General features: G+C 40.1%; 2 protein-coding genes across 3 annotated transcripts; one reads left to right on the top strand and one right to left on the bottom strand.

Moving 5' to 3' along the window:
* Nucleotides 1-126: 126 nt before the first annotated feature.
* Nucleotides 127-12,271, top strand: LOC146361976 (uncharacterized). Of its 2 annotated transcripts, XM_084921344.1 has the most exons (20): nt 127-428; nt 783-1,951; nt 2,064-2,233; nt 3,101-3,295; nt 3,393-3,684; nt 3,789-3,907; nt 4,034-4,062; nt 4,177-4,211; nt 4,374-4,542; nt 6,572-6,731; nt 6,856-6,979; nt 7,082-7,116; nt 7,205-7,280; nt 7,400-7,434; nt 8,829-8,898; nt 8,980-9,039; nt 9,147-9,166; nt 9,369-9,414; nt 9,962-10,054; nt 10,160-12,271. In XM_084921344.1, exons 1-19 carry the CDS (start codon nt 420-422, stop codon nt 10,050-10,052), a joined length of 2,904 nt encoding a protein of 967 aa, XP_084777470.1. In that variant the 5' UTR covers nt 127-419; the 3' UTR covers nt 10,053-10,054; nt 10,160-12,271. The 2 variants fall into 2 exon arrangements, with proteins under 2 accessions (XP_084777470.1, XP_084777469.1); XM_084921343.1 differs by having other exon boundaries at nt 9,962-12,271.
* Nucleotides 12,272-12,372: 101 nt separating this feature from the next.
* Nucleotides 12,373-26,047, bottom strand: prkaa2 (protein kinase, AMP-activated, alpha 2 catalytic subunit). The gene is made up of 10 exons (XM_084921345.1): nt 25,821-26,047; nt 24,473-24,614; nt 22,479-22,572; nt 19,032-19,176; nt 17,371-17,458; nt 16,932-17,156; nt 16,392-16,554; nt 15,882-16,220; nt 15,619-15,745; nt 12,373-14,596 (listed from the first exon to the last, which is right to left on the bottom strand). The coding sequence occupies exons 1-10, from the start codon at nt 25,918-25,920 to the stop codon at nt 14,346-14,348; spliced, it is 1,674 nt and encodes a 557-aa protein (XP_084777471.1). The 5' UTR covers nt 25,921-26,047; the 3' UTR covers nt 12,373-14,345.
* Between the last annotated feature and the right edge of the window lie 494 nt (nt 26,048-26,541).

Genomic DNA, 26,541 nt, shown 5'->3' with positions numbered 1-26,541 from the left:
ATAAACACAAAAAAATCTTCATCCGCTTGGTTTCATGAGAGTGACTCACGTCGTGCCAGCCGGGCGACATTCCTGAAGAAGAGGGAGAAAAATCCAAGAGCTGTTGACAGTCATCGTGCTGTGGCGTAAAATGCTCAGCAGGACTAGTTTGACGAGCCCGACTGTTTTTTACTCAATCGCACTCCTCCTCTGAAACCATCTCGGGTGCGCATGGGACGCAGATTTGTCTCGATCAGAGGTGAAGCACGCAGGAACCTGGAACAGTGAATACACTATTTAAAGTTTCTTTCTTCCTTTTTTATTTTAAATTAATTTCTTTGTTTTTTTCCCCAACGGACACAGGATGAGAAGCTGAATAAGAGAACGATCTCTATTCATAAAGGAGTTTTTTGTCGTTTCTGTGGATATTAAAACGCGCAATGGAACAGGTATGTCCCATGGCACTCGTAACATTATGATGATTGGATAATATGCTATTGATATATTTAAAGTTGTGTTAGCAGACATAAATCCTGGCAATACTGTAAAATGACATTTGAAAAAAAATTATCAAAACTTACAACAACATTAAGTAAAATGAGACAGAGTTTTAGCTCTGTACGCTGTAACGTTGTTACTACTATGATGACATAGTTTATCTTACCGGATTAAGACCAGAACTAAACTCCTCTTAATAATAAGTGATTTGGGATTTTGTTCTTACTCCAAATATGTTAGGGAAAAAAATGTACCTTATTTAGGTCCTGTATTGAGACTATTGTACTGTGTGATCTGTTCATCAGGAGGAACAGATTGACTTTCAGGCCTTAAGGGCCAAGTTTCAACAAGAAGAATTCATACTGAAGAAACCCAAGATAAAACCTGTTCTCCCAGAGAAGCCAAAGGTGGTCTCTCCTCCCCAGAGCCCCAGTCATTACCTCCCTTCAGGTGCACGCCCTTCCCTGCTGACCACCATTAATGAGAACTTGGAAAGAAAGACACTATTTGCCCCAAGAGTGGTCTTCAAAGATGATCCGAAAGAGAGCAAAAAACCTCTCATCGACAATAAAGACAAAAGTGAAGGGAAACTGAGGGGTGGTAAGCACAAAACACTCAAAGGGAGCAGGGAGAATCTTCTTAAAGATTCCGTGGATCAAAAGAAAGTTAATAAGAAAGACAAGACGCTTCCTTTGGTTGTCCCTGTAACTCAGAAAGAGAGTACTGCAGAGCTGGTGCCAGCCGCACCTCCACCTAAAGTCACAACAGAGAAAAAGAAGCCTTTCAATCTTTTCAAAAAGTCAAAACAAGATTCAGTGTTGATCTCAGCTGATCCAATTCTGGACACCCCAAGCTCAGATATTGCTGGACTAGCTCCACTCATCCCAGTGCCTTCTGAATCTGGTGGGGAAACAATACCTAATTCAACATCAGAGCCCCATCTACCAGACAGCCCCACCTTACCAGATCACAGTGCTGATGTAGAAATGACCCCAACCTCTACTACTCTTGAATCTCTTGCCTTCAACCTACCTCCTCCTCTCATACCTGAGAGCCCACCACCTGAAATCCCAATCTTGATCAGTGAAATCCCACCTGAAATAGAAAATCCCACTTTGCCTGTTTCTAGCCAAGATGAAGGTATTACCAGTCCACCCAGTGTCTCTCCACCTCTTCCACCCAGCTGTGTCATCTCTGGTTCTCCTTCCCTGGTTTCTTCTCCATCTCCATCACCCCCCGAGCCTGAGATTACATCTGAGATTGGGAAAGATGATATTTATATAACTGCTGTGGAGAAACTTCCTTCTCTAGCCACAAACCCTCCATCTGTTCCACCATCTCCCAAACCAGAGCGTCCAGTCTCAGCACTCTCTGCCCTGGAGAGGGCAGAGGATATGAGTCCCGGAAAAAGAACACCACCAGGTGACCAGAGGATTTTCAATGCTCTACAGAATGCACGCAAGAAGACCAACAGGTAAAGAACACAAACAGCAGGAACACACACAGTTTCATTCCAGTAGTTATGAAGAAACATTTCTGTTTACTGCTCAGTCACTAACAAGATGTAATTTCTCACCTGCTCTTAGCCCCTTGATAAGTGACATGCAGTCCTATTCTGTTACCCCTCCACCTGAGGAATCCTCCCAGTGTCAGAGCCCCACTGAAAGTCTCCCAGAACTCCCACCCATTGATTATGAAGATCGAACAGGCAATGCCGTCCCATTGAAACCAGCACAAGTTAATGGCATTGACCTCCGTAAGTCCAATTAACATAACCACAGTACAGCTCCCCTCCCCTCTCCTCTCTTCCCCACCTCTTACTTTTCCGTGGATTTACTTCACCTCAAAAGAAGTTGAGAAGAATTTATCTCATCATCATCAGGTATGTGCTGTAGGCCTGCAAAACATAATTTAATAGCTTAGGGTTTCAGCTGCAGAAAATACCTGGCCACAGGGTCGCCTCAGGTGGTGACATTCTTCTTTTGTGCCAGAAACAACTTAGCAGAAGGCAGGGCAGAGCTGCAGAGGTATGTTTGCTATGTCAGAGGTGCAGTGACAAACAGTTCAATGTCTGTTAAGCACAGTGCAGAAAGAGCAGGAAGTCTGCTGCTCTGTTTAATTTGCATTGCATTTTTGAAATTGTGCATACAGGTTTTTATGTCAAACTCATTTAATATGATGAAGTCTACTGTTACAAATTACAGATGAGTACCTTTGACATGGTTTCTAATTTTTTATTCTGCAACAGCAAACAGTTTTGTACAGCTTCAAAAGGCAGCTAGCGGGCAAGTTTCTAGAGATGTGTTTTGTATTGTAATTAAAGTAGCAAAATTGAATTATACTGCACATTTCTTATAAATGCATTAGCTCTGCTCTACAGAGTTATACAAGAACAACTTCCACAGTGGGTTTGACTGGTTTTGTTTCCTTACATATGCAATTCTTATTCTTTTCTTGCCCTATCTCTATTTCTGTGTTGGAAAATTCACTTTCAGATGTAGTTTTGATGTTGAATGGTTCTTTTTGACTTAAATGAGATTAAAGTTCAAAATCCTTTAGCAATCATATCTAGTCATAACCTTCTAAACTGTTATATGTTCATATGTAATGTCATTCCTTCCAGGACAGCCCTCTCCATTGTTGCAAGAAATCACTGAGGGACCTGACCCTGTCCCAAAGCTACTGGCGATTCCCCCGCCTCCACCCAAGATGACTATTTCAGATAATGGGCCTCTGAATTCTTCTGTAGAGGAACCTGCCATACTTAACTCTGCCAACTTGAGTGAATTCATTCCTCCACCTGTCATGGAAGTTAATGGTGTGGTCACCAGTGCTAGACTCACAATTTAGAGAAAAGCTAAACTTCAGTGGCCTGTTCTTGTAATGCGTCATAATCCTTTATGCCTCTTCTGCAGATATCCCTGCTCCACTTGAGTTTTCAGAGACCTACACCCCTGATGTCCCAGAGGTTGACAATGTGGCTTCAGGCGTTCCTATTCCCGAGCTGCAGGGATCAGAGTTGGAGTATGAGATGTACCCAGCTGCAGATGTTCCAGATGGTTATGACCCGCCAAAGGTTCACAGTAATGGGATAACTGTTCCGCAAACCGAGATCCACACAGAGACACCATATGGAGACATATCCCAAAATAATCCACTACCAGAATCATGTCATGCTCTCGGTCAGGACTTACAACAGGCGTCAGAGTAAGACGTGCAAATTTAATCTATTTTATTTCTCATTAAAATGGTTCTTAATCCCTGACAAGTTGGTATTCATTAGTGTTTGTTCAACTTTTTGTCCCACGCAGGCCCCAACCAGAAGACGATGTTTATCAGAACACAGAAAATGCGTACGAGTATATCGCCACACCTGATGGTGACAAGAAAAAAGTCAAGACTAAAGTCAAGAAACGCAAAGAGCCAAAGAGTAAGAAACTATTTATACTAGAAAAATAGGAATTGTGCTAAAATGAATACAGTAATATTAGAAACTGCCTGGAAGGGTTGCATCTTTGGTATTGTACATAACTGTGTCCTTCTTTTTAAACCACAGATCCATATGTTGAGTCAATGCCAGTAACGGTAAGCTGCAGTGTAAAATCAAGACTTTCTTTTTCTTCATTCAAAAAGATAAGCTTTCTTTATGCAATTTTAATTCAAAGTTAATTAATCCACATTCTTTATTCTTACTTATAGGTTCAAGAGAAAACCAAGACGTTGAGGTTTGGCAAGTAAGGCCTAATTTTTTTTATTCAGAGATTTTTTAATTTCTCTTATCCCTGGGGAATTAGTAATGAGAGTTTAATTTGCTTTTGTTTCGCTCATATTCTCCTCTGCTATTAACCAGTAGTCCTTTCCTAACTGGATGATCCTCTTCATTCTGTCTTCCTCAGGAGTGAAAAGAAAGCAGCTGCAGAGGGGCCTGATGAGAAGGAGCTGAAAAAGAAAGAAAAGCAGCGGCTAGAAAAGGAGAAGAAGGAGCTAAAGGAGAAACAAGAACGGGAAAAGAAAGAACAGAAAGAGAGGGAAAAGAGGGAGAACGAGATGAAGAAGAAATTCAAGGTAAGTGAACACGGAAGGTTAAGAAACATCGGGGGAGGGTGGGGTATATGTTCGGGCATACAAACCTGTCTGGATTCATTCCTGGCAGTGGAAGAGTTGAAGTGAGCAACATGTGCAAGCTCAAACAGAATACGAGCAAACATTTGTTTTGTCTGTGATATTTCTGACAGAACACCTATGGGCCATTCTTTATTTCTGCATATTCTTCTACAATATTGTTGTTCTGAACGTGTTCTGATTAATGTTTGTGTTGTAGCAGAAACTGTGTTGTAGTAATTAACATAGGGATGAACCCAAAAAGATGCAACAACTCTATAAATGCGGTTTTGTGTCTACTTTAGCTCTCTGTTTCCGTTTTATTTAAACACAACAGGCAGCTGGCTTTACCAGAAACACAAAAAAATGGAGTAAATGCTAGCAGCCCAGTTAATATCATTAAACGTAAAACCCCAGGATTACAAGATTAATGTCATATTTGTCACACGCTGTAAGTACTGTACATGTAAGAAGCATGTCAACATTTATTATGTCATCATGTGCTGCTTCTTTGCTCTAGTACTCTATTGATAAAACACAGACAGTTTTAATAATCATATCAATTCAAAGCCTGGTGCCTCTCCTGCTGATGCTTTGGCAGTCTTACAGCTCAGCTGTGGTAAATATCATACATCTGGCAACTAAATGGTTTGATATGTCAAACCTTTTTTTGTGATTAGTGCGAAATGGTTACCTTGCTGAGATTGTGTTCCTATGTAATTCTCAGTGGAACTACTTTGATTTTAAATCTTACCCATATCCCCCCTGGACTTATGTCCCTTTTGAAACAGTGCTTTTTCTTAATATAGACAGTATTGTTGTATCCTGTTCATCGTGGGTTTTATTATATAACATCATATAGTTGGACAGTATAAAATCTTTTAATCTCCTCAAACCTTTGAGAGGTCCAGGTCCTATCTGCAAAAGGCAGTCTACCTCTAATTGTACTTGTATCATCAGTAATATGCCGCTCATTGACAATCATGAAATCATCATCCTTTCATAACGAGACTGTGCACTGTGGAGAAATTGTGATGGGGTTGTTGCCTTTGCAGAAGACATAAAAATATCCTCCGATCAATGAGAGAGAAAGAGAGAAGTTAGAAGAAAACAACAAGAACCCCCAAATCAGATGATGGAATTCAAGTAAATCATCACCTGTGTCAGTAAAACAGCAGTTATACTTGCTATGGGGAGCTTCTGTGTGACTGACAGTGAGATCTGTGTAAAATCTTGCTCAGCAGACTTTTTGACAAACAAACAAAACCACATCTTGTACCGATGTGGTTTGAAAACTGTGAGCATACAAGACGGTGCTCTACAGATCTGTAGTTTGTGTGTGTGTGTGTGTGTGTGTGTGTGTGTGTGTGTGTGTGTGTGTGTGTGTGTGTGTATGTGTTCCTTTTGCAAAAATGTGGTCACAGGAGTGAGACAGAGAAGGTTGTTTCTAGCTTTCTCCAAAAATCCTTGATCAGATTATATTGGGCCTCCACGGGGCAGTTAGATGGCAGTCTTGTCACTCAAATACCTTCAGATCAGCAAATGCAAGCCTGTTGGCTTTGAGAAAGATGCCTTTGTAAAAAAAAATACACATTTCTTACTTATCAGGAACAAAATCACGTCTCGAGAGTAAGAACTGTGATCATAACAGCAGGTTAAAGATAAACTGCTCCTCCCACTCTGACACTTAAGAAGTCTACTATAGGTCTGTAAATTCTGACTGTTAAAATGAAGAGTAACAGCATGCATCAGGCAAATGGGAGTCATCTCAGTGTTTCTGCACAACAACAAACTATTTGTCAGGAGACTGCTCTTTAATAGCATAAATTACACGATTAGCCCACCATCCAGCTAGTGAACACATGTATTTGTTTTGTGGTATAAAGCCTCTTGTAGTGTTGTTTTCAAAAGTGCTACATGAATATTGTTTATTGAGGTTATTTGTGTGCAAGTGGAGGAATATTCAGTGTTAACATGTAACTGTGTTTGTTAGATCACAGGACAGGAGGATGCCCTTTACCAGGCAAAAGTAGTTGTAACTGCAAAGGGACGAAAGACTGATCTCCCTGTCAAAGCAGGAGACACAATCAGCATTATTCGAACAGCAAACTGCCCCAAAGGAAAGTGGCTGGCCAGAGACAGCAGCAACAGCTGTGAGTTAAACAAATAAACAATCAAGATTAAAAGGATGCAAGAACCTGTTTTTGAAACATAAATGCTATAATCTGAAATGACATCTGATATGAATGAATAACGACCATGTGAATGTGTTTTTAGATGGGTATGTCGCAGTTGATCACGTGGAGCTGGACATCAAGGAGATGTTAGAGCTGGGAAGGAAAACTCTTCCCAGGTCAAACAATAACTTTATCGAACCAGACGGTACCCGCATGATTTCACAGTAAGAGTTTCATACAATAACAAGCTATCATGTGTAACCTTCTACTACTGTTATTACCTTTAAGTTAAAAAGTTATTTACAGATGATTTTTATTTCCCCCAGTGACTCAAACCATTATCAATTACCAGGAGAAAGCTGTAAGTGTTTCCCGTTTTTACCCAAGATAACAAAATACAGTGAAATTATTCAACAGCAGTTTAATATTTTTGATGTTGACATGCTCAGTCACAGACGACAGTGAGGAGTGGAGCGGTGATGATGATGAACCTCCCTCTGGTTCTCCAAGTACACAGGCTGTACTGTGAGTAAATGCTCAATTATGCTCTATTTTTGGTGTTTACTGCTTGTTTCTATTGAGGACAAGAGTTAAGGTGATCAATCTGCTATTAACAGTTTTTTTGGCGCTCTTTTTTCCTGCAGAGGTCATACTCGGACATTCTCCATGCCAGATGTGGGTAAGACATCCCAACTTAGGCAGCACCATTCCCAACTCTGTTCTTCCCCAGTCAGCTCTTGTGAAAAAACAAGTTTGGGAGGATCTTTAATTGTTTACTGGAAACATACATTAAACAAAGCATAATGAATCACTTAGTGAATTACTCACTTAAAAGTCACCTTTCAGTACAGTCAAAGGAGCTTGCAAAGAAAAGCGTCTGGACTTCTTTAAGTTACTTGAAGACGTTTCACCTCTCATCCGAGAAGCTTCTTCAGTTCTAAGGTCAAATGGTGGATATAAACCTAGTGGGAGTATCCCCCCACAGAGGGACAAAAGGACCCCCTGATGATCCTCTAATCGCCTGAGCCAAGGTGTGAAACTGGGTGTGGGTCCCAATCAGCCAGAGTTTCGGGTGTGTTCATTGTGAAACCTGGCCCCACCTTATCATGCGAATTCCTGAGGTCAGATGGCCCAGGATGTGAGTGGGCGTTAAGGCGTCTGGGAAGGGATCTCAAAACTGGATTATAGATGGCAGAGAGTTGGTGTCGTAAACCCCCGCCTCTGTTCAAAGATGGTCGCTCACAGTGGACATAGATGGCTTCTTTCACTCCTCTTTCAAACCATCTGTCCTCTCTGTCCAAAATGTGAACATTGGCATCCTCGAAAGAGTGTCCTTTATCCTTAAGATGCAGATGGACTGCTGAGTCTTGTCTTGACGCTTTTCTTTGCAAGCTCCTTTGACTACGATGACCTGAATGACTGAGAACCTTCACAGACCTTTCAGTACACAACAAAAATAAATGGGACACTTGTGTTTGTCATGTTGATTTCCTCAATTTGTTATCTTGATGTGGGTTAACAGATACAGTAAACAAAGATACTACAGACTTGATATTTTGCAGCAGCTGTTTCAGAGAAACACAGAAAGGCTTATGTGAGGTTGCAACACAACTGCGAGTGTGTGAGCGCCCTCAGTATAAAAAACGCCAATCTGGCAAAAAACACTCAATCTGAGTCCATAAACGAGTCCTTGAGGTCCATCTTTTTTCATCTTCTCTTCAACAGTGAATGGGGATGTCAGAACTTCTGCACTGGACTAAATTTACTGATGTTCTGGATGTTGTATCAAGTTTCTATCCAATTATAATTTCTTCACAACTACCGAAATTACAAAACTGCACCCTTCTAAACTTCTTTAATGAACAATGGACTTTTCATTACTGCATTCTTTAAACGTTAATTCCCTGCAATGTGACTCATTAGACAAGCAGGTGCTTAAACAGGAAGCTGCTAGTGAAATATGTAATGGCTAATCTTAGGTCTGGTAACTTAGGAATTGTTTCCTTGGTGTAACTGTTGTATGTTCACTTGTATACAGTTATTTATCCGTCGCTTGTGTGATTTCGTCTTTAGGAAACAAAGACCTTAGCGTAAACCACCAGCACAGTCACAGCGACATGGGTCATGATAGCTCCCACAACCAGTGAGTTCACCTGTTTCACTCTTACAGAAACACATACAGACACGCGCAGACTCATATTATTCTTTTTGTTTCTCCTTATAGAGCACTTCAGAGGTTGTCGACATTTTTCCATTCACAAAAAAATGTAGAGCCAGCTGCAAGGTAGGCATGGTGGAGAAAAATGTAACAATGTTGTCCATCCATGAGCGTACATGTACACACACATCCAGAGCTTCTTTTCAATTATTGTTTTTTCTTCTTTTTAACAGCACCAATGAACCAGTAATGAGTAAGTAATGCCCTAAAAATCACATTTAAAAAGTCACTAATGTACTACTTTTTCAAACCTAATGCTGATGCACTTTCAGGCAAAACACTTATGCTGGAAGAAGCACCTCATGTGTGATTTTAAAAAAAACAACCATTTATAAAGTATTATCATAAAGTCTTTATAAACTGATTTTTAAATTGCAATATCAATACATCTTCAGGTTACACTGCAGGTTCTGTGAATGCGGCACAAGAAGCAAATCACACGTAAGTACAGAAAGAATAACGCACACACAGAAAAATGTCAAACATGCTGTCCGACCTGTAGACGGACAGGGTTCCTTCCTTTTTGCCTGGAACAGTTTGATAAGCATGAAAAGAGTAAATGTCTTTTTTTTAAATCTCTGAGAGAAAGAAAGTTTTTAACTCCACCTTAACGCCACCAGGAAGTTAAGCCAGGTTGACTCCTGACAGAACAATGAGTTGTTAATTCTCAAGTAGGTCCCTCCTCTGTGCTTAGTGCAACAGACAGCATTTACATAACAAGAGCACTTAAAGAGAAGAGCACAGAAGAATATATTGCATATACTCAATATACCCAGTATTTCCATGGGTAATATAAAGCTTTTACTGCTTTTTACATTTGGTGTGACCTTGACCTTGACCAGAATTTCACCAAAATAAAATCATCTCAGCTGATTGAAATAGAACCGATTACATACTCCCTCCCTTCGAGGGAAGAATGAGTTACTGGGTTAAGAATACAAGGTGATAGATGAAAGACTGCGTTGTTTTCATGTTTTTTTTCCTACAGGCCTGAGGCTGTGTCAGCAGAAGATACAGATTTTGTTCCTGATACACTCATTTTACCTCCTCCTGTCATGTATGCCGATGGAGTGGAGTGAAGGTAAAGTGGCCTTCATACAACAAGGCAAGGATGAATCACCCGGACTCTTCACTGTCCAGCACTGTGCACATGCCATGATGACATGATGTTTTTCTGTCTTAACAGCTGAACAGAAACTCCCCCAGGTGGAACTGCATTTGTCTGCAGCATTACCTGCTGGACTATGATCTTATTTATCCAATGACTGCATTCGTGAAATAGAATTACATTTAACAACAATGAGAATTATATCATCTGGGCAAACGGAAATCTCTCTTCTGTTCTTTCAAATGCTGCAATGTGGAACCAGCATGGGACAGTTGATCTGCTTGCTTTAAGTGATCACGGTGAACTGCGTTGCACAGACACACACAGTATTTGTGGACAATGTGATCCTGGAAACTCTCGTAGGAACAATGAACTGCTTTCTGTGCAAAAACCAGAATGGAAAATATATTTAAAGTGGAGGAAATAAGGGAAAGAACAACGGAATGGAAACAGCGGTTTTTCTTATCAGATGGAAGTGTTTGTAGCTAAGAAATACTGGAAAAAGCTTCATTTGTTTTAAGATGCATCCATTAGAAACAATTAACCAGCTGTAAGCAGCAAGTAATGTGAGCTAATACCAGTAATATTCCTGGTTTATGTTTATCTGCAGTACTCCAGCCATTTAAAAACATTGTTTGTATTTTTTGCACATAAGCTTTTGCTAATTTGTAATTTGTACACTCATTATTTTTTTCAGTGTCAACTGTGGTATGTGGAAGGGACTATGTAACTACTCATGCTACAATACAGACCTTTGAGTTTGACTTCTTGTTCATTGGACCCAAATAACCAGCATGCTGTGTAATATAATAGGTATAAATTATAGGTATAAATTATAGTATTTGCTCTGTATTGATCATAGCTGCAACTTCTAGAGGGATATCCATCAACTGAATTTTCTTTACTTTTTATAGAGCTTTTACCTGCTTCTGACACTAACACTTCCCTATAAACAGATGAATAAGTATTATAGATAAACAACATAATGTGATGATTACTTGAGGTCATCTGCAACCAGCATTTGTAGTGGGTGTGAGTTTGTGTGACTCTATGAAATGTCTAAACTGACAAAGCACGTTAAGACGGAATTTTTTTTTATGTTTATTTTTTTTCCAATAAATATTCATTAAAGTGCAAATCAATACAGCAATATCATGCAATGCATAACATGAGAAATCCAAACCCCAATCAGACAGAAAGACATATAGAGACAGCATCAACACGCACGCATACAGGCAATCACAACAACCAGCGTGCACCCACATACCTAACAAACACACACACACACACACACACACACACACACACACACACACACACGGTGGTATTTAGGGTTACACTGATCATAAGAACCCCACTACAGAAAATACTCACTTTGGTACAACATGTGAAATTTGTATTTAATTAGGCCCTTTAGCATTTCTTCTGGCACTAAACACAAATTAGCTTACATGACTATCATGCCACTGGTATTTGCATACAGTTGTGATGGTAGACTACACCTGACAGTAAACACTGGTTATGTCAGAGGAGTTTTTAAATCTCACCCATGACTTCTGCTGGATAGTGCACTTCAATCATACATATTTTTGCAAGTGTTTTTTAGGAGCATCAGTACCCGGAATTAAAGCATAAAGGCGCATATATTATATTGATGTGACTGAAGATGCTCACAATAGAGAAGTAATTTAAGACACAGCAATAGTGTAAAATAGATGGCTGACAAAGGCTGTGGACTAGACAAAGGTGTATATGCAGCAGCATATTGGAGCAGGGAACACAATTTCTCCCTGACAAAGAACAATGAGCAGTGTATGAGCTTACAGACAGAACAAATACACAGAACATGTAAATAAAGGGTTTCAGGGTAGCAGAAAGTGGCTTTCACTGGTTCAACCAGACCTCGGTCTACTACCAAGTAGAACCAGGTGAGAAAAGCAACCCGACACTGAGATATTGATCTGGGAAAGCGTGGTGTTTGAATCCAATGTGAAACGAAAAGGCAGCACTTTTTAGGACACAGAAAAAAATGTGCATTTGTCTGTGCTCATCTCACAGGGTTGACGTGCTGGAGAAGAAGTTCCATCACTTTATTTTGAAAGATTTCTGCAGATTTAATATTTTTCCCAGTGGCACCTTTATTCATCTTCTGTCGTTTCAGTTATTTTGTTTTTTTACTGCACATATTCATATCAGTGTATATTTCTAAGTGCTGTATTTACACTTTTGTAAATCTCTGTGACGCCACTCTGCAGAACAGTTACTGCCTCAGTGCCACTGACTTCTACGTCTTACTGCAAACAGTAAAAAGGCAACAGTCCAGTATCCTCCCTTCAAAACAGCAGGTTTAAAACCAGAAGAACATAGTGAGAGAAAGAGAGAAAAGGATTTATATTAGCAGCACCAGCATTCAATTTACATTCAGTCATAAATGATTTTGATATAATGTTATGCCTGACTATAGCAATACACAACATCACTATGGAAATTTGACAGGACGGTGGCGTGCATCAATAGCAACCAGCAACAACAGTAAAGTTTGCAGTGCAGTAAACAGTAAGTGTGCAAACTGTCGGCCACAGCAAATGAGTTTTACAGTGCAGACTGAACAGACAGCAATGACTAATTGAAACAGATAACAGCTCAGACAGCTGCACCACGCTGAACCGTCATGGTTTGTCTCTCGCCACTCACTTTTCTGATTCTGTCACCTCTCTGACATCCCAGACATCACAATTATACTGAAGAGCCTTTAAACACACCAGTGTTAAGTCAGTGAAAATACACAACAAGTACCATACTTATCTGAGCTCACAAACACACACCTGTATGGAAAACTTCCACAACACACTCCATACCAATTAATGCGTTGCATTGTTTAAGGCAACTGTAGAAAAGTTCATGTGGCTTATACACTTGTGCAACAGATACACACCGTCTCACATCTATTTTTTGCCCTCCTCAGTGTCATTCTGTTTTGAAATTCAATGGCTTACTTAAGTATTTTAACAAGTTAGAAAAAAAAACTGGCCACATCAGCCAATAAAAATAGTTTTAAGATCTCACATTAAGCATCTGTCTCAATTTCTAAGGGGTATCTGCCTAATTTAAAAGCTTAATAATATAATAATAAAACAAAATGTTAGTTTTTACCTAAAAACAGCTATAATGCCTGTCTTTATTCAGCTTACGACACATGTGACTGAACTGAACACCCCTATGATAACTAAGCAAGTTTCTAAGTGTCTTCATTAGGGACTTGCATATAAAGGGATCTGTTGGGCGTGTTGCATATAAAACACTGCTTTAAATAGCAGGGTGATTGAATGCTTTGAAATATATCTGGATATCCCCCCGAAAAAAACCCCAAACTCTTGTAAGATGGTCTGCATCTGTCTTCAACACCAATGCAACACATACTCGGCGTCATGCAGAGCATCATTCTACTATCCCGCTGTCTCAAAGAGCTTCGCTACTCATCTACAATCAATTCAAAATCAAGTAAAACTATGTTGAAGTAGTAATTAAATTAAAAAACTATAATGCCTAAAAAAACCTCTTAAAAATAAATATGGGTCTGACCGCTAAAATATAAATCTTAAAGATGTATAAAGTAATTTATTTGGTATTTCTCTGTCAAACTTTTCAGCTACATAATGATTGTAATATAAATATAATACAAGCATAACAAAATCTTCCTCATAAACAATATAAATAAAAAAAATAGAATTTTACATTTTGTGATCCTCTCTCTGACACGATTTAATGTCGAGTTTAACAACTTTGCCTCAGTGAAGATTTAAGACCAGATGCAAAACTGACCTTTGATCGGTGGTACAGTGGGTGAAGGAAATTCAGCAACTGATAATCAGCTGAAGATGTTTGTGGGAGAAGTGACAGTGAGCTTGAGCTTTGCTGAACTCTGACCACTCGCTTCACACTTTACAGGCCTCCACTAGTTTATAGATTCCCCTCAGCTGCAGCCTGATGTGTAAGACATCAAGACTTTGACCCAATGACTGTCAAAACAAGAAATAATAACCCCCACTATTTTACCCCCTCATTCTCTCTCTCTTCATCCGAGGCGAATGCCACACCTGCCTTGCCAATCGCTTCCCCCAATCCAGTAAAACAGAACAGATGGAGAAGAGACAGAAAGAAGAAGTCACTCCAAACATCTACACTCCCTACATCCTCGATCTGTGATTAGCTTAAAAACCCCACTGACATCCAGGCTACAGTGACCTAAGCAAGTCAGCAGGGCTCAGCGTGCTAGTGTAGTGATCAGACTGGCACACATTTCAAAGAAGTCCATGGTGTGTGATCCCTGACGTGGGGTGAGCAGATGGGAGCTACCAGACAGGGATCCCGGGAGAGAGGAGCTGAGCTGGGGCAGATCAATCGCTGGGGTTGCCGAGTCAATGCTCAGTCTGGGCCTGTGAAGACCGGCTGTGGAACCTGACCTCTGAGGAGTGGATGAGCCCGATTTAAAGCCCACTGCCTCGATGATGTCATCTAGAAGAACAGCAACAGCAAATGTTAGTAGTCATTCATAAAGTAACTACTACGTTAACTTTTGTTTTGTTAAACTTTGTGAGAAATATCTGTGAGACAGTACACAAATCAGACCAGCTATTTCGAACCAGTGCTAAATGCTAAAAGAGGTCATTTAAAACAAAAGACACAAAGCTAATGGTACATGGTGCTGTCTTAAAAACGATGTCAATGCATTTTTTAATAAGTAGTGGTCCTCTCTTCCTGAAGTGCAATTCTGTGCTAAAGCAAGTACAAGATGACTCATTCACCTGATTTGCATAACCATAAAAATATATATCTGTCATCTAAATAATAATGTCATCTATCGGATGTATGAAGTTTCTTATACCCTTTTAAAATATTTTAGGCTTCAAATGACATGACATTAAATCTGTTAAAGAATTTTAAATATAGTTACGTATCCTCAGAAGAAGATTTAATCTCATTATTGACAAAAAGAGTTAATATTATATGCACGATCCAAGACGAGAAATCTCTGCAGTGGATGATTTAAATGGTCTAAATGTAAATAATAGATCACAGACACCCATCTACTGAACATCAAAAGTACCGGTGAGGTGAGGTGTCTACGCAGAAAGGATACTAAAAGACATCTTGCAAGTAATACATTAGTACCAACACACTTCAAAACTGTTTCTTTCCTCAGGCTGTAGGATTGCTGAACCCACTCTCAACACTTTAACATGAAAAAGGAGCTTTTTCATAAAACAACTTTTTTCTTTTTTTTATGTTTTGTGACTACAGCTGCAATTTTCTTAGACAACCTTGTGAAGTGCAGTTCACGCCTTTATTCATTTCAGCTCAACTTTAGAATGACAAAATTAAGGACAAACAAACTCCAGTTTTACATCAGCAGCTTTACACCTGCACAAAGGCCAATCATGTTTTATGATTTGGAAAATGTTTATTTTATTTTGGTTTTAAATTAGTTATGTATTGATTGTGACTAGATTGTGAAACCTGTTTAATGTGTTACTAACCATCAATGCTCTTGAAGTCAAGGAGGTAGGATCTGTTGTCCACTTGATAGAGCTGCAGGCTCATTTTCACCAAGTTGCCTGTCACTGGATTCTTCCTTCGAACTCGCAAATGGTATGGGTTCACCACCTGACACACACACACACACGCAAAAAAGTAAGTCAATAAATATATAAATAAATATTTTAAAAAACAGCCAAAACAGAGACTCTGTTTGTGTGGGGTTCTTTGCAGCGATGTGCTTTATAAGGGTATGTATAAGCACCTTCCAGTCGAAGTTTAGCTGCTTCATAGCTCTGTACACCTCAGCCATGATATCATAGGGTCTGCTCTGACTCCTGATACCCAGGTGCCACTTAGCCTTCTTCACTGCCAGCGGTTTAGGCCGAGTGGTGTTGAGAGCATCCAGAGGACAACGCGACTTTGGGCTGTCAGCCAAGAGCGGAGGCATCCTCTCTGGGTGAGGTTTAACTCCAGGGGGCAATGGCATTCCCTCCTCTATAAAGGAGCCCTGTGGAGGACTGGATGCCAAATAGAATTCACTGGCCTGGGTCATGATGCGCCTGTTATCTATGATGAGGTGATAGGCTACGGATAACTGATCCTGCGTAAACAGAAGGGTGATGAAAAATAAAGTGAAGACCAAGGAGATAATTCACTCCCAACAGACCATTATACTACTGAAACCTACAAACGTTGTTTACAGCTTTCATAATATATCAGGTTAAGTTTATCAAACATAGAAAACATGTACTAGAACAAAGACAATGAGCACCTGTGGGTCTCCACTGTACAGGCTGGTCACAACCTCAGATTCAGTGCATTCAAACTTTTCGCACACTTCCCTGACAGCCTCTTCATCCAGAACAGTCGCATCATATGATGGATCCTCTGGGAAAAGGTAGCCTGGTAGGTCCTGCTTAAACCATTCATGTTCCCTATCAAAAAACATTGATCAACTCAAACGCTTCATCCCAAACTCAATACTGACATTATCAGACACGCAAGGTATGACTTTTAGCTTGCTTCAAGCTGGATTATCAAACAGAGGAGTCTGTAATAAAATAATCCTGTGCCACATTACAGAGCTAACAGTTATAAAAGAGTGGACAGGGAACTAAATATTTGACATATTGAGGAAAGAAAATAAAGCTTTAACTTGAGTTATAAAGCTATGGCATTTTTTTTTGTGGCAACATTAGTTAAAGAACAAAAAAATGATATATGAAGAGAAACATACAGTATAATATTAATAAAAAAGTGTTAACGATATAGCTAAAGGAGGCCTCTGGATTCAAGACAGTGGGGTCAGTACCTGATGTCTTTGATGGTGGCTCTCTTCAAAGGATCCACCTGCAGCATGAGCATCAGCAACGAGGCCACAGAGCGGGTCAGATACTCTGGGATGTAAAAGACACCTCCTCTGATCTTCTTAAACAGTGTGGGGACATGCTCATCATCAAAGGGCAGGGTGCCACACAGCAGGGCATACAGAATCACACCACAGCTCCAGATGTCAACTTCTGGGCCTGCATAGAGTCTAACAGAGAGATGAAAGGATGTGACAGTTTAAAAAAAAAAAAAAAAAAAAAAAAGCCAGATGCTTAACCACCAGAAATGCTTTTTTTCCACAGTGATTTATAGGTTAATGGTTAAACATAAATACAATTAGATGTTTATTTATGACTTATCCCATGAGGCAGTTAAAAAAATAGTTGGTTGTATGATCACACACAAAAAACAGACGCACAAACCTTCCTGAGATGACCTCTGGAGCTGCATAGTTGGGTGAGCCACAGCTAGTTCGTAGGAATTCTCCATCTGACATCATGTTTGACAGTCCTGTCGGACAATACCAGTTAAATGGCAAGAGAACATTAATATCCCTGTCTTTATTCTTACAGTAACAAGCATAACAACAACAAAGCATCTTAGTATGGAGATGAGCAACCAGCTGCCACCAGAACAGCTTCAGCTTTAGAACTCTTTTAAGGTGTTCAAGTACCCTCAAAAGATATTTCATCATTTGGTGGAGATGGGGGGTGGAGAGCAGTGAACCTATATCATTCTATCAATTTTCTTAATTTCTAATAATGGACAGATATATTTTCTTCTTTCCATTCAACTTAGGGTTTCAAGGGAGTGAAACCTATCACTGTCTATCTGTCGTGTTATCTGTCATGTCTGTGACAGCGTGCCAGTCCAGCACAGAGCTGGCACAACGAAGGAGACTAGTCATACTCACCCCTATGGCCAATTTAGAATCACAAATTAACTGACAATCATGTCTTTGGAGGCAAAACTTCACACAGAAAGACCCAAAACAGCACAGTATATGACTATGTTTTCCATCCTCATGAATCCAGTCAGTGACCACTAATGGCCTATAAACAGGGTTCTGTAATCCTTAAAGCGACCACTCTAGGAGTCAGGATAGAAATGTTTCATTCCAGAATGAAGTAATAAGGTGATCGCTCGGAACATTGCATTGATTTCTAGTGACCCTTTCCTCTAAAGGAACAGAAGGGCTAGTCAAACCCTGCCAGCAAAAAGGTCCCAACAACACAACAGATCTCCAGAACCCCTCCTTGCACGGGTCAAGAGTTCAGGTTTTTCCCCTAATCTGTCACCTGTCTGCAGGTTAAATTTGAACATAGCCCAACAGGGAGTTACACACTGCGGACACTACTGAGACCTTTATCCTTCTTTACTCTCCAAGACACTAAGCTCTAAACACAAACTCGTTTAATTGGATGAGCCTCTCTCTGCCTACCAGGGTCTCTGCCAAACATTAAACGTCAGACACTTTGTGTTGTGCTGACCTTCCCTTTATCTTTTATCCCTGGTCCCTTAACACTCCCTTGCTCTGCTTGCCAGTATTTTTTGCTCTCAGCCAAAACACTTCTCCTGCTGTACTCCACTGCTACACCCCCCTTGATTCCTTCCCTATCAGATGACACTGGGCCTCAAGGCTTCCTGCCAGACTTGATATGAAACCTTGCCGTTGCTAAGGGATGTCTCTCCACCCCACACGCCCTGCTGCGCATAAGGGCCCTTGTGTGTTTTTGAAATATTTCTCTCTTTCATGGTCATATCACATCAGGAATTTTAACTTAAATTGCAAAAATTAAGGCCTTAACTGATAAGAGGCATTCTCAAGTGAAATATTCCTTATCATTTAATAAAGCTAAAAGGTGCACAATTAGATTTCACATTTTTCTTCAAGTTAACAAAGTTACTGCATGTGTTGAATCATAAACAGCTGTCACTTGGCTTTATTTAAACTATGTAATTTTACTCTGTCACCCTAAACAAACCTCAGTATTTTATCTGTCCTCTTATCATGAATTTACAAAAAATTCTATTGTCAAGCTTGTTTTTATGTCTCCCCCTCTAGCTATAACTGATTTCTTACCAAAGTCTGCTATCTTGGCATTCTTATTGGCATCCAATAGGACATTCTCGGGTTTGAGGTCTCTGTGAACCACCATGTGCCGGTGACAGTAGTCTACAGCTGAGATAATCTGCTGGAAAAGGCGGCGTGCTTCAGTGTCCTCCACCTGAAAGACACAAAATGAACGGACTTGACTGATCTGAGTGATGATGCTCCCTCTGATCTACAAGTATGCAACTGGGTCAGTTGCAACAGGACCCGACTTTAAAAACATTTCTAGCAGATTTTGTTGAGCCAGTGCAAAAAAAGCACTAACATTTAGAGTTATTATGGAAAACATTCATTTACTGATTTATTAGAAATGGAAAACATTTCAGACTGTGTTTTCTACGCATGTAATTAATTTAAGATCAATAATAATTAGCCCATTTATCTCTTTTAAGTGCCCTTAATGACCTGAGGGAATAGCTAGCTTTGTGGATGCAAACTATAAAAAGCTAGTGATTTTAAATAGTCTGGTTTTCTAAACTGTAGAACGCTGCCTACGGACTAGTTGATAATGGGCTTTAACACAAAAGGTAGTGACAACAGAGTTCATGAAAAGAGAAAGAAGCACAAAAAAGATCAAAAGATATAAAAAAAAAACAGCAATAAAAGCAAAGACAGTGGACAGTTTCATTGCTTTTAACACTAGTTTCACTTCACTATACAGGGAGTGCAGAATTATTAGGCAAGTTGTATTTTTGAGGAATAATTTTATTATTGAACAACAACCATGTTCTCAATGAACCCACAAAACTGATTAATATCAAAGCTGAATGTTTTTGGAAGTAGTTTTTAGTTTGTTTGTAGTTTTAGCTATTTTAGGGGGATATCTGTGTGTGCAGGTGACTATTACTGTGCATAATTATTAGGCAACTTAACAAAAAACAAATATATACCCATTTCAATGATTTATTTTTACCTATGAAACAAATATAACATCTCCACATTCACAAATATACATTTCTGACATTCAAAAACAAAACAAAAACAAATCAGCGACCAATATAGCCACCTTTCTTTGCAAGGACACTCAAAAGCCTGCCATCCATGGATTCTGTCAGTGTTTTGATCTGTTCACCATCAACATTGCGTGCAGCAGCAACCACAGCCTCCCAGACACTGTTCAGAGAGGTGTACTGTTTTCCCTCCTTGTAAATCTCACATTTGATGATGGACCACAGGTTCTCAATGGGGTTCAGATCAGGTGAACAAGGAGGCCATGTCATTAGTTTTTCTTCTTTTTTACCCTTTCTTGCCAGCCACGCTGTGGAGTACTTGGATGCGTGTGATGGAGCATTGTCCTGCATGAAAATCATGTTTTTCTTGAAGGATGCAGACTTCTTCCTGTACCACTGCTTGAAGAAGGTGTCTTCCAGAAACTGGCAGTAGGACTGGGAGTTGAGCTTGACTCCATCCTCAACCCGAAAAGGCCCCACAAGCTCATCTTTGATGATACCAGCCCAAACCAGTACTCCACCTCCACCTTGCTGGCATCTGAGTCGGACTGGAGCTCTCTGCCCTTTACCAATCCAGCCACGGGCCCATCCATCTGGCCCATCAAGACTCACTCTCATTTCATCAGTCCATAAAACCTTAGAAAAATCAGTCTTGAGATATTTCTTGGCCCAGTCTTGACGTTTCAGCTTGTGTGTCTTGTTCAGTGGTGGTCGTCTTTTAGCCTTTCTTACCTTGGCCATGTCTCTGAGTATTGCACACCTTGTGCTTTTGGGCACTCCAGTGATGTTGCAGCTCTGAAATATGGCCAAACTGGTGGCAAGTGGCATCTTGGCAGCTGCACGCTTGACTTTTCTCAGTTCATGGGCAGTTATTTTGCGCCTTGGTTTTTCCACACGCTTCTTGCGACCCTGTTGACTATTTTGAATGAAACGCTTGATTGTTCGATGATCACGCTTCAGAAGCTTTGCAATTTTGAGATTGCTGCATCCCTCTGCAAGATATCTCACTATTTTTGACTTTTCTGAGCCTGTCAAGTCCTTCTTTTGACCCATTTTGCCAAAGGAAAGGACGTTGCCTAATAATTATGCACACCTGATATAGGGTGTTGATGTCATTAGACCACACCCCTTCTCATTACAGAGATGCACATCACCTAATATGCTTAATTGGTAGTAGGCTTTCGAGCCTATACAGCTTGGAGTAAGACAACATGCATGAAGAGGATGATGTGGACAAAATACTCATTTGCCTAATAATTCTGCACTCCCTGTAATGAGTGACTTTGGCTCGCTCTCCTTGGCAGAAGCAGGACTAAAGGACCAACAATAGCACAAACATGTACAAGAGTAGAAGTAGTGCACATTCTGGATGTTTCTGACCCTGGCGACATAACCAGGTAAGACATGCAACGTTCTGCAAAGCTGTGTGTAGGTGCTGTGTGGGACTAATGCATAACCATGCAGTCCATTAAGAGTCACGCTACTTAAATTTCAAAAGGTGAAGTTCATAAACATCAATAGAAAACTATGAATGGCTTTACTAGACTTTACTAGGGCAGCTTTTCGTGACTCACAGTTTAAAATAAACCTTATTTATGTCATACTAGGCCTGTGGAACCTATCAGTTAATATGATGTCTGAAACAAGCCATTTTAGCCATCTTTACCCTCATTTTAAACCAACTTTCTTCTGATTGGTTGCCCCTCGTGAACAGAAAATCTAAGAAATGTTTTTTATGCTTACAGGTAGAGCTTTGTGCTCTAGAGACATCTGCTTTCATTGACACCCACAGAGCTAAGGGCAGAAAAAACTGCCTGAAATTAAATGTTTAGACGAATCTAAAGCATGAAACTTTGGCTCATAGGAATTACTTTCACATAAATTGACTTCATCTAAGTTTTTGAAAGTTTGCCCATGTTTAACATGAGCATCCCCTATTACAGTGTAATAAGATGTAATGTATACATGACAAAACAAGGAGAGACGTTGTAAGTTGCACTTGAAAACAGTGCACATATTTAGGAACATAGTTTAAATGTACATTATAAGTTAATTAAAATATAGATACCTACTCAAAATGACAGTAGTAAGAAGATATATTTAAAGCTAAAGCAAGAACATATAGTTTATAATATATATAATGTGAAGGATGTGGATTTAAATAATGTGAAAAAATACAGTCAACACAAAGTTAAGTATAAATACACTCAGCTATTTTTAACAGCAAGTCTACTTGGATTACTGCACAACCCCAGGAAACAAACCATCATCAGATTTTTGCTTGATATGTTTATCAAATATATGCAACAATTGCTTTTATACTGTCAGAACTGTTTAACCAGTCAGGCTTCTGTTTAGTCAGCTAACCATGCCACTGGATAATAAAAGAATTTCTGATGATTCATTGACCACTGTGCTCAGCCAGGCTGAAATCTACCAGCAAGATAATAGAAGAATGTCATCTTACCCGTCCATTCTTGCAGATGTAATCAAACAGCTCGCCTCCCGACACATACTCCATAACCATGAAAAAATCTGTCGGGGTGCTTATGACCTGGTACCTGACAACAACAACAACAACAAAAAATGTTGTATTACAATGAACTTTTAATACATTTATTAGTTGATTTCACCTTCTATCTTCTATTTTCACCTTTTATTCTCAAAAATTAAAAGTGTGATCACTTAGACATGTCCCTTTTTTAGGTAGATTAATTTTTAATCAAAATAACATTAAAATAATTAAAACTCTTGTACCTGACATAGTCAGTAATGGAATCGTTAATTAGAAATTACATGTTTTTAATTGAATTGCTTGAGAGGCGTATAGAGAGAAAAGCCACCTCAGCCAGCTCTGTCCAGTTTTTTGAGTATATCAGGAAAAGATTATGATGGGCAAAAGACATTAGCAGAAGGATATATGGCTTTTTCTTTGCAACTCTGCCTACAAGGGAGGTCTCTGGGAACTGCTTCTTCACTGCTGATCCCAGAAATAGTATTTTGTGGTTACCAATTAGTGAAGCTGCCAGTTTAGGACCCATGAGGTGTCTGTTTCTCAAAATAGAGTATCTGATGCATTTGTTTCCTTGCTCTGTGTTGCAGGCCTCTCATTCCACTTTCTATTCAGGTTCAAGTTTTTGTGGTTTTGTGTAGGACACACCTTCCTATGGCATCTTCAGTTTTCGCAATTTCCCACAAGGAATAGCATTCATTTCCCTATTAAGATGACTTTCAAAATAAAAGTCACTTTTAAGTCTGTAATCGAGCAGGCAAGAGTTGATGTTCCAGTAACTCAGCTAACCAAATGAACTGTTTCTTTAATCAACACAGCAGTTATCAGATGTGCTATCATATTTGGAGAGGTTTCTTCTCATGATCATTTCTGTAACTTGTGCAACAGGACACAGGAGTCATTGTTGCTATTAAAAACCACCAGTCAGTCATATTTGTCATTCATGACATTTCTGATTAATTTACTGGAAATAAGAGCAAATGTGCTTTTCTTTCAAAACAAGGACACAGATGAGTGAACCGGAATGTCTAAACCTATATCGTCTACATAAACAATACACAGCATTAGCACACAGAAACAAAGGCACAGCAAGGCTGTGATATTGGGTTGCTTTCATAAAGGTCAGGTATGTTAAATTGCAGGCACAATTTCATGAATGGTTGCCGGCGGTAGAATATAAACTTTATCACAATCTATTTCAATACTGTCAAGCTGGGTGAAGCCTAACACCACAGTTACTATGGGAGGAGAAACATTAAGACAAATAACTTTTTTCTTCTAACAGTTGAGAGTGTGGCAGCTTTTATAGTCATGGTCGGTATGTTAAACTACATCCACGTCTGTACAAGAAGTGTGCACAGTGTGCATGTGTTTATTATTGTATATGTCTCTGACACTGACTTCCACAGCACTCCAGCTTATGACCTGACAACTCGCATATCTGCCATTGCTTAGAGTTTTACAGTGGACTAACCCTAACCCTAGACTAAAAATATCACAAACAATGTTGAGAGGGATGGACAGACATGGACTAACAAGGGGAAAGAGGCCAGGGAGATAGAAGGAAAGAGAAAGAAGGACAACAAAGTCACAGAAAAATCCATGAGGAGAGAGGGATTTGGACATGCTCCTTCATTACAACAATATCCAGCATCTTAACTGGAGATTTGTCCTAGCCAGAGCACATTTCTTTATCTAGCTCCAAGCTTGTGTGCGTGCACTGGTATGTTTGTGTGTTTTACCTCCTGTGAGCCTTGTGGGCATGCTCAGTAGAGTACAGCTCTAGAAAACACATGTGAACGAGCAAAGCATTCCACAACACACAGCAAAGAACCCACGTTACAACAAGCAATAATAAAAGAGAGCCCAGTTATCTCTCTGCAAAGCTTGTCAGTCTTCACTGAGAGTCTTAAATCTGACAGACGGATGTGTCGTCTTTCTGTACTTACAGCTTGATGATGTGTGGGTGTCTGAACAGCTTAAGATTCTGGATCTCTCGTTTGATCTTCCCCACAACATCGAGACTACGGATCTTCTGTCTGTTCAGGATCTTCACAGCCACTTTATGGCCTGTCAACTGATGCTCGCCAACTAAAAACAACAGAATGCAGACATGAAAGAGACAGACCACAGAGGCTAAAAAAAATTAATAAAAAATAAATAAATCACATAACCTACTACATAAGCAGCTTGGTGTGGATTAAAAGGGTTACACTTTGATTTGGAGTCCTGTTGCGTAGGAAGCTTGCACAAAGTAGTGAATGAACTGTGTTTGTTATATTGAGCTTTTGCTCTCTTTTGTAACCCCTATTTTCTTTCCATGCGTTTGTTTATAGTGTTGGAGCTATCTGCCTGCTGGAGGCTCTGAAACCAAGCTGTTATTGCAGCTGCCAAACACTGCACACGAAACTCAGAGTCAGATACGAACTGGGGCATGAACTGCTCCACAACTAACACACAAGCAGTAACCTGAAACGAGCAAGCATTACATATACACACACACAGTCATTTTTTATTCTTTCACACATGACTTTACACAGATTTTCTCCTAGTGGTTTGGGAGTGTGAGCAAAATCATTTTCCTTAATAATGATGTTCAGAAATAGCCATGGTTTCAAATGTTTTAGCAGCACACACAAGAAACAGGCGGGGTGAGCATGGAGTTAAAGCTCACAAGGTCATGCTGAGTGTCAGAGAACTAGCGAAGGCTACCCTAATAATAATTTGTTATACGCATCCTATTGAAGCTTTAAGATTGTCTAGGGTTTGCCTGACTTGACAAGCACTTAACAAGCTACCACCGGCTAGCAGAGAATAACACATCGGACTAGCTTGCAAACATTAATGTCAGTTCAACGTTAGGTTCCCACGGTGGGTCAAACGGTGAGCTTCAGACGTCCTTTGTCGCCAGACAGGGCAAAGGACAGCCACCACCGCACAGTCCTTATTACTTAACGATATACCATAATAATGCGAGTGTGACTGTGCATCTCTGTGCATCCAGGTTTTATCACCTGCCATAGCTGATAACAGCAGCTACTGAAGGGGGCTTCGGTGAAAGAATTTGACTTTGAAGCGGTCAGATTCTCAGACTACAGTACGTTTAAAATCCAGTCTGTTGCCGTGGTTAAACCGCTCAACTACGCCAACTGCTTCACTGACCACCAGCAAGTTGAACACGAAGCGTTAAAGGGGTGGGAGGGGAGTGGGGCACAGCGACTACTTGACATTAACTACTCCAACTGAAGGCACAAGCGTACACATGAAGCCTGGCATGACACAGAAACAGGACTTAACTCTTCACTTTGCCGAATGTCCCCACTCCGAGCGTGTCGCCGAGGATGTAATGGCCGATCTTTACCCTGCCTTCGTGTTTCTGTTGTTGCCTCTCTGCCATCTTCTCCGTTACAGACGGCTTGGCTCGCTCGGTGAGGTGGGAGCACTGCCTGCCTGGCCTGTGCAGCGCACGGGGGGCGGGGAGGAGGGGGGCGGGGCACTTCACAGTGAAGAACCACCAACGGCGGAAAACGCGCGCACGCACGCGAATTACCCCTCGAAGAATCAGGCGCGCTCTCCCACCTACCCTGCACGGAGCAACCAACAGGGTGTTATGTTGAGTTTAGTAGCCCAGTCAAATACTAACCCTCACGGTCTAAATATATATATATATATATATATATTACTCATATATTTCGTGAGTAATTATTAATATGGGGTTTTCTTCTTTATTCCTAAATGCAAAATGTGGATTTCACCACTAGATGGCAGCATACGTATGATTCATCAATACTCAATACCTGGTATGAGTTTCGGATTTCTTTCTGCTCCTATGTTGAACATACGCAACAAGCAAGCAATATTTATTTATATAGCCATTTCCCTGGACAAGAACCACATCGAAAGGAATCTAGGACAAAACAACAATGTGAAAAAAGAGGAAACGGGATTACGATGAAAATACACAAAATAACACAAGGCTCGAGCTTCTCAAATCGGACAACAAATAGTATTCGCTCAC

Source organism: Perissodus microlepis, chromosome 23 (genome assembly GCF_051167445.1).
Source record: "Perissodus microlepis isolate ML-2025 ecotype Zambia chromosome 23, ASM5116744v1, whole genome shotgun sequence".
Taxonomy (NCBI): domain Eukaryota; kingdom Metazoa; phylum Chordata; class Actinopteri; order Cichliformes; family Cichlidae; genus Perissodus; species Perissodus microlepis.
Note: the sequence above shows the minus strand (reverse complement) of the source record. Positions and strands in the feature narration are given on the sequence as shown.

Coding starts and splice junctions, on each gene's coding strand:
- LOC146361976 (XM_084921344.1), top strand. Junction 1,952..2,063: donor GCACGCAAGAAGACCAACAG/GTAAAGAACACA, acceptor ACCTGCTCTTAG/CCCCTTGATAAGTGACATGC. Junction 4,212..4,373: donor AAGACGTTGAGGTTTGGCAA/GTAAGGCCTAAT, acceptor TGTCTTCCTCAG/GAGTGAAAAGAAAGCAGCTG.
- prkaa2 (XM_084921345.1), bottom strand. CDS start 25,920: ATGGCAGAGAGGCAACAACAGAAACACGAAGGCAGGGTAAAGATCGGC. Junction 17,157..17,370: donor CCAGAGGTCATCTCAGGAAG/GTTTGTGCGTCT, acceptor TCTCTCTGTTAG/ACTCTATGCAGGCCCAGAAG. Junction 16,555..16,931: donor GCCACCATCAAAGACATCAG/GTACTGACCCCA, acceptor GTTTTTTGATAG/GGAACATGAATGGTTTAAGC.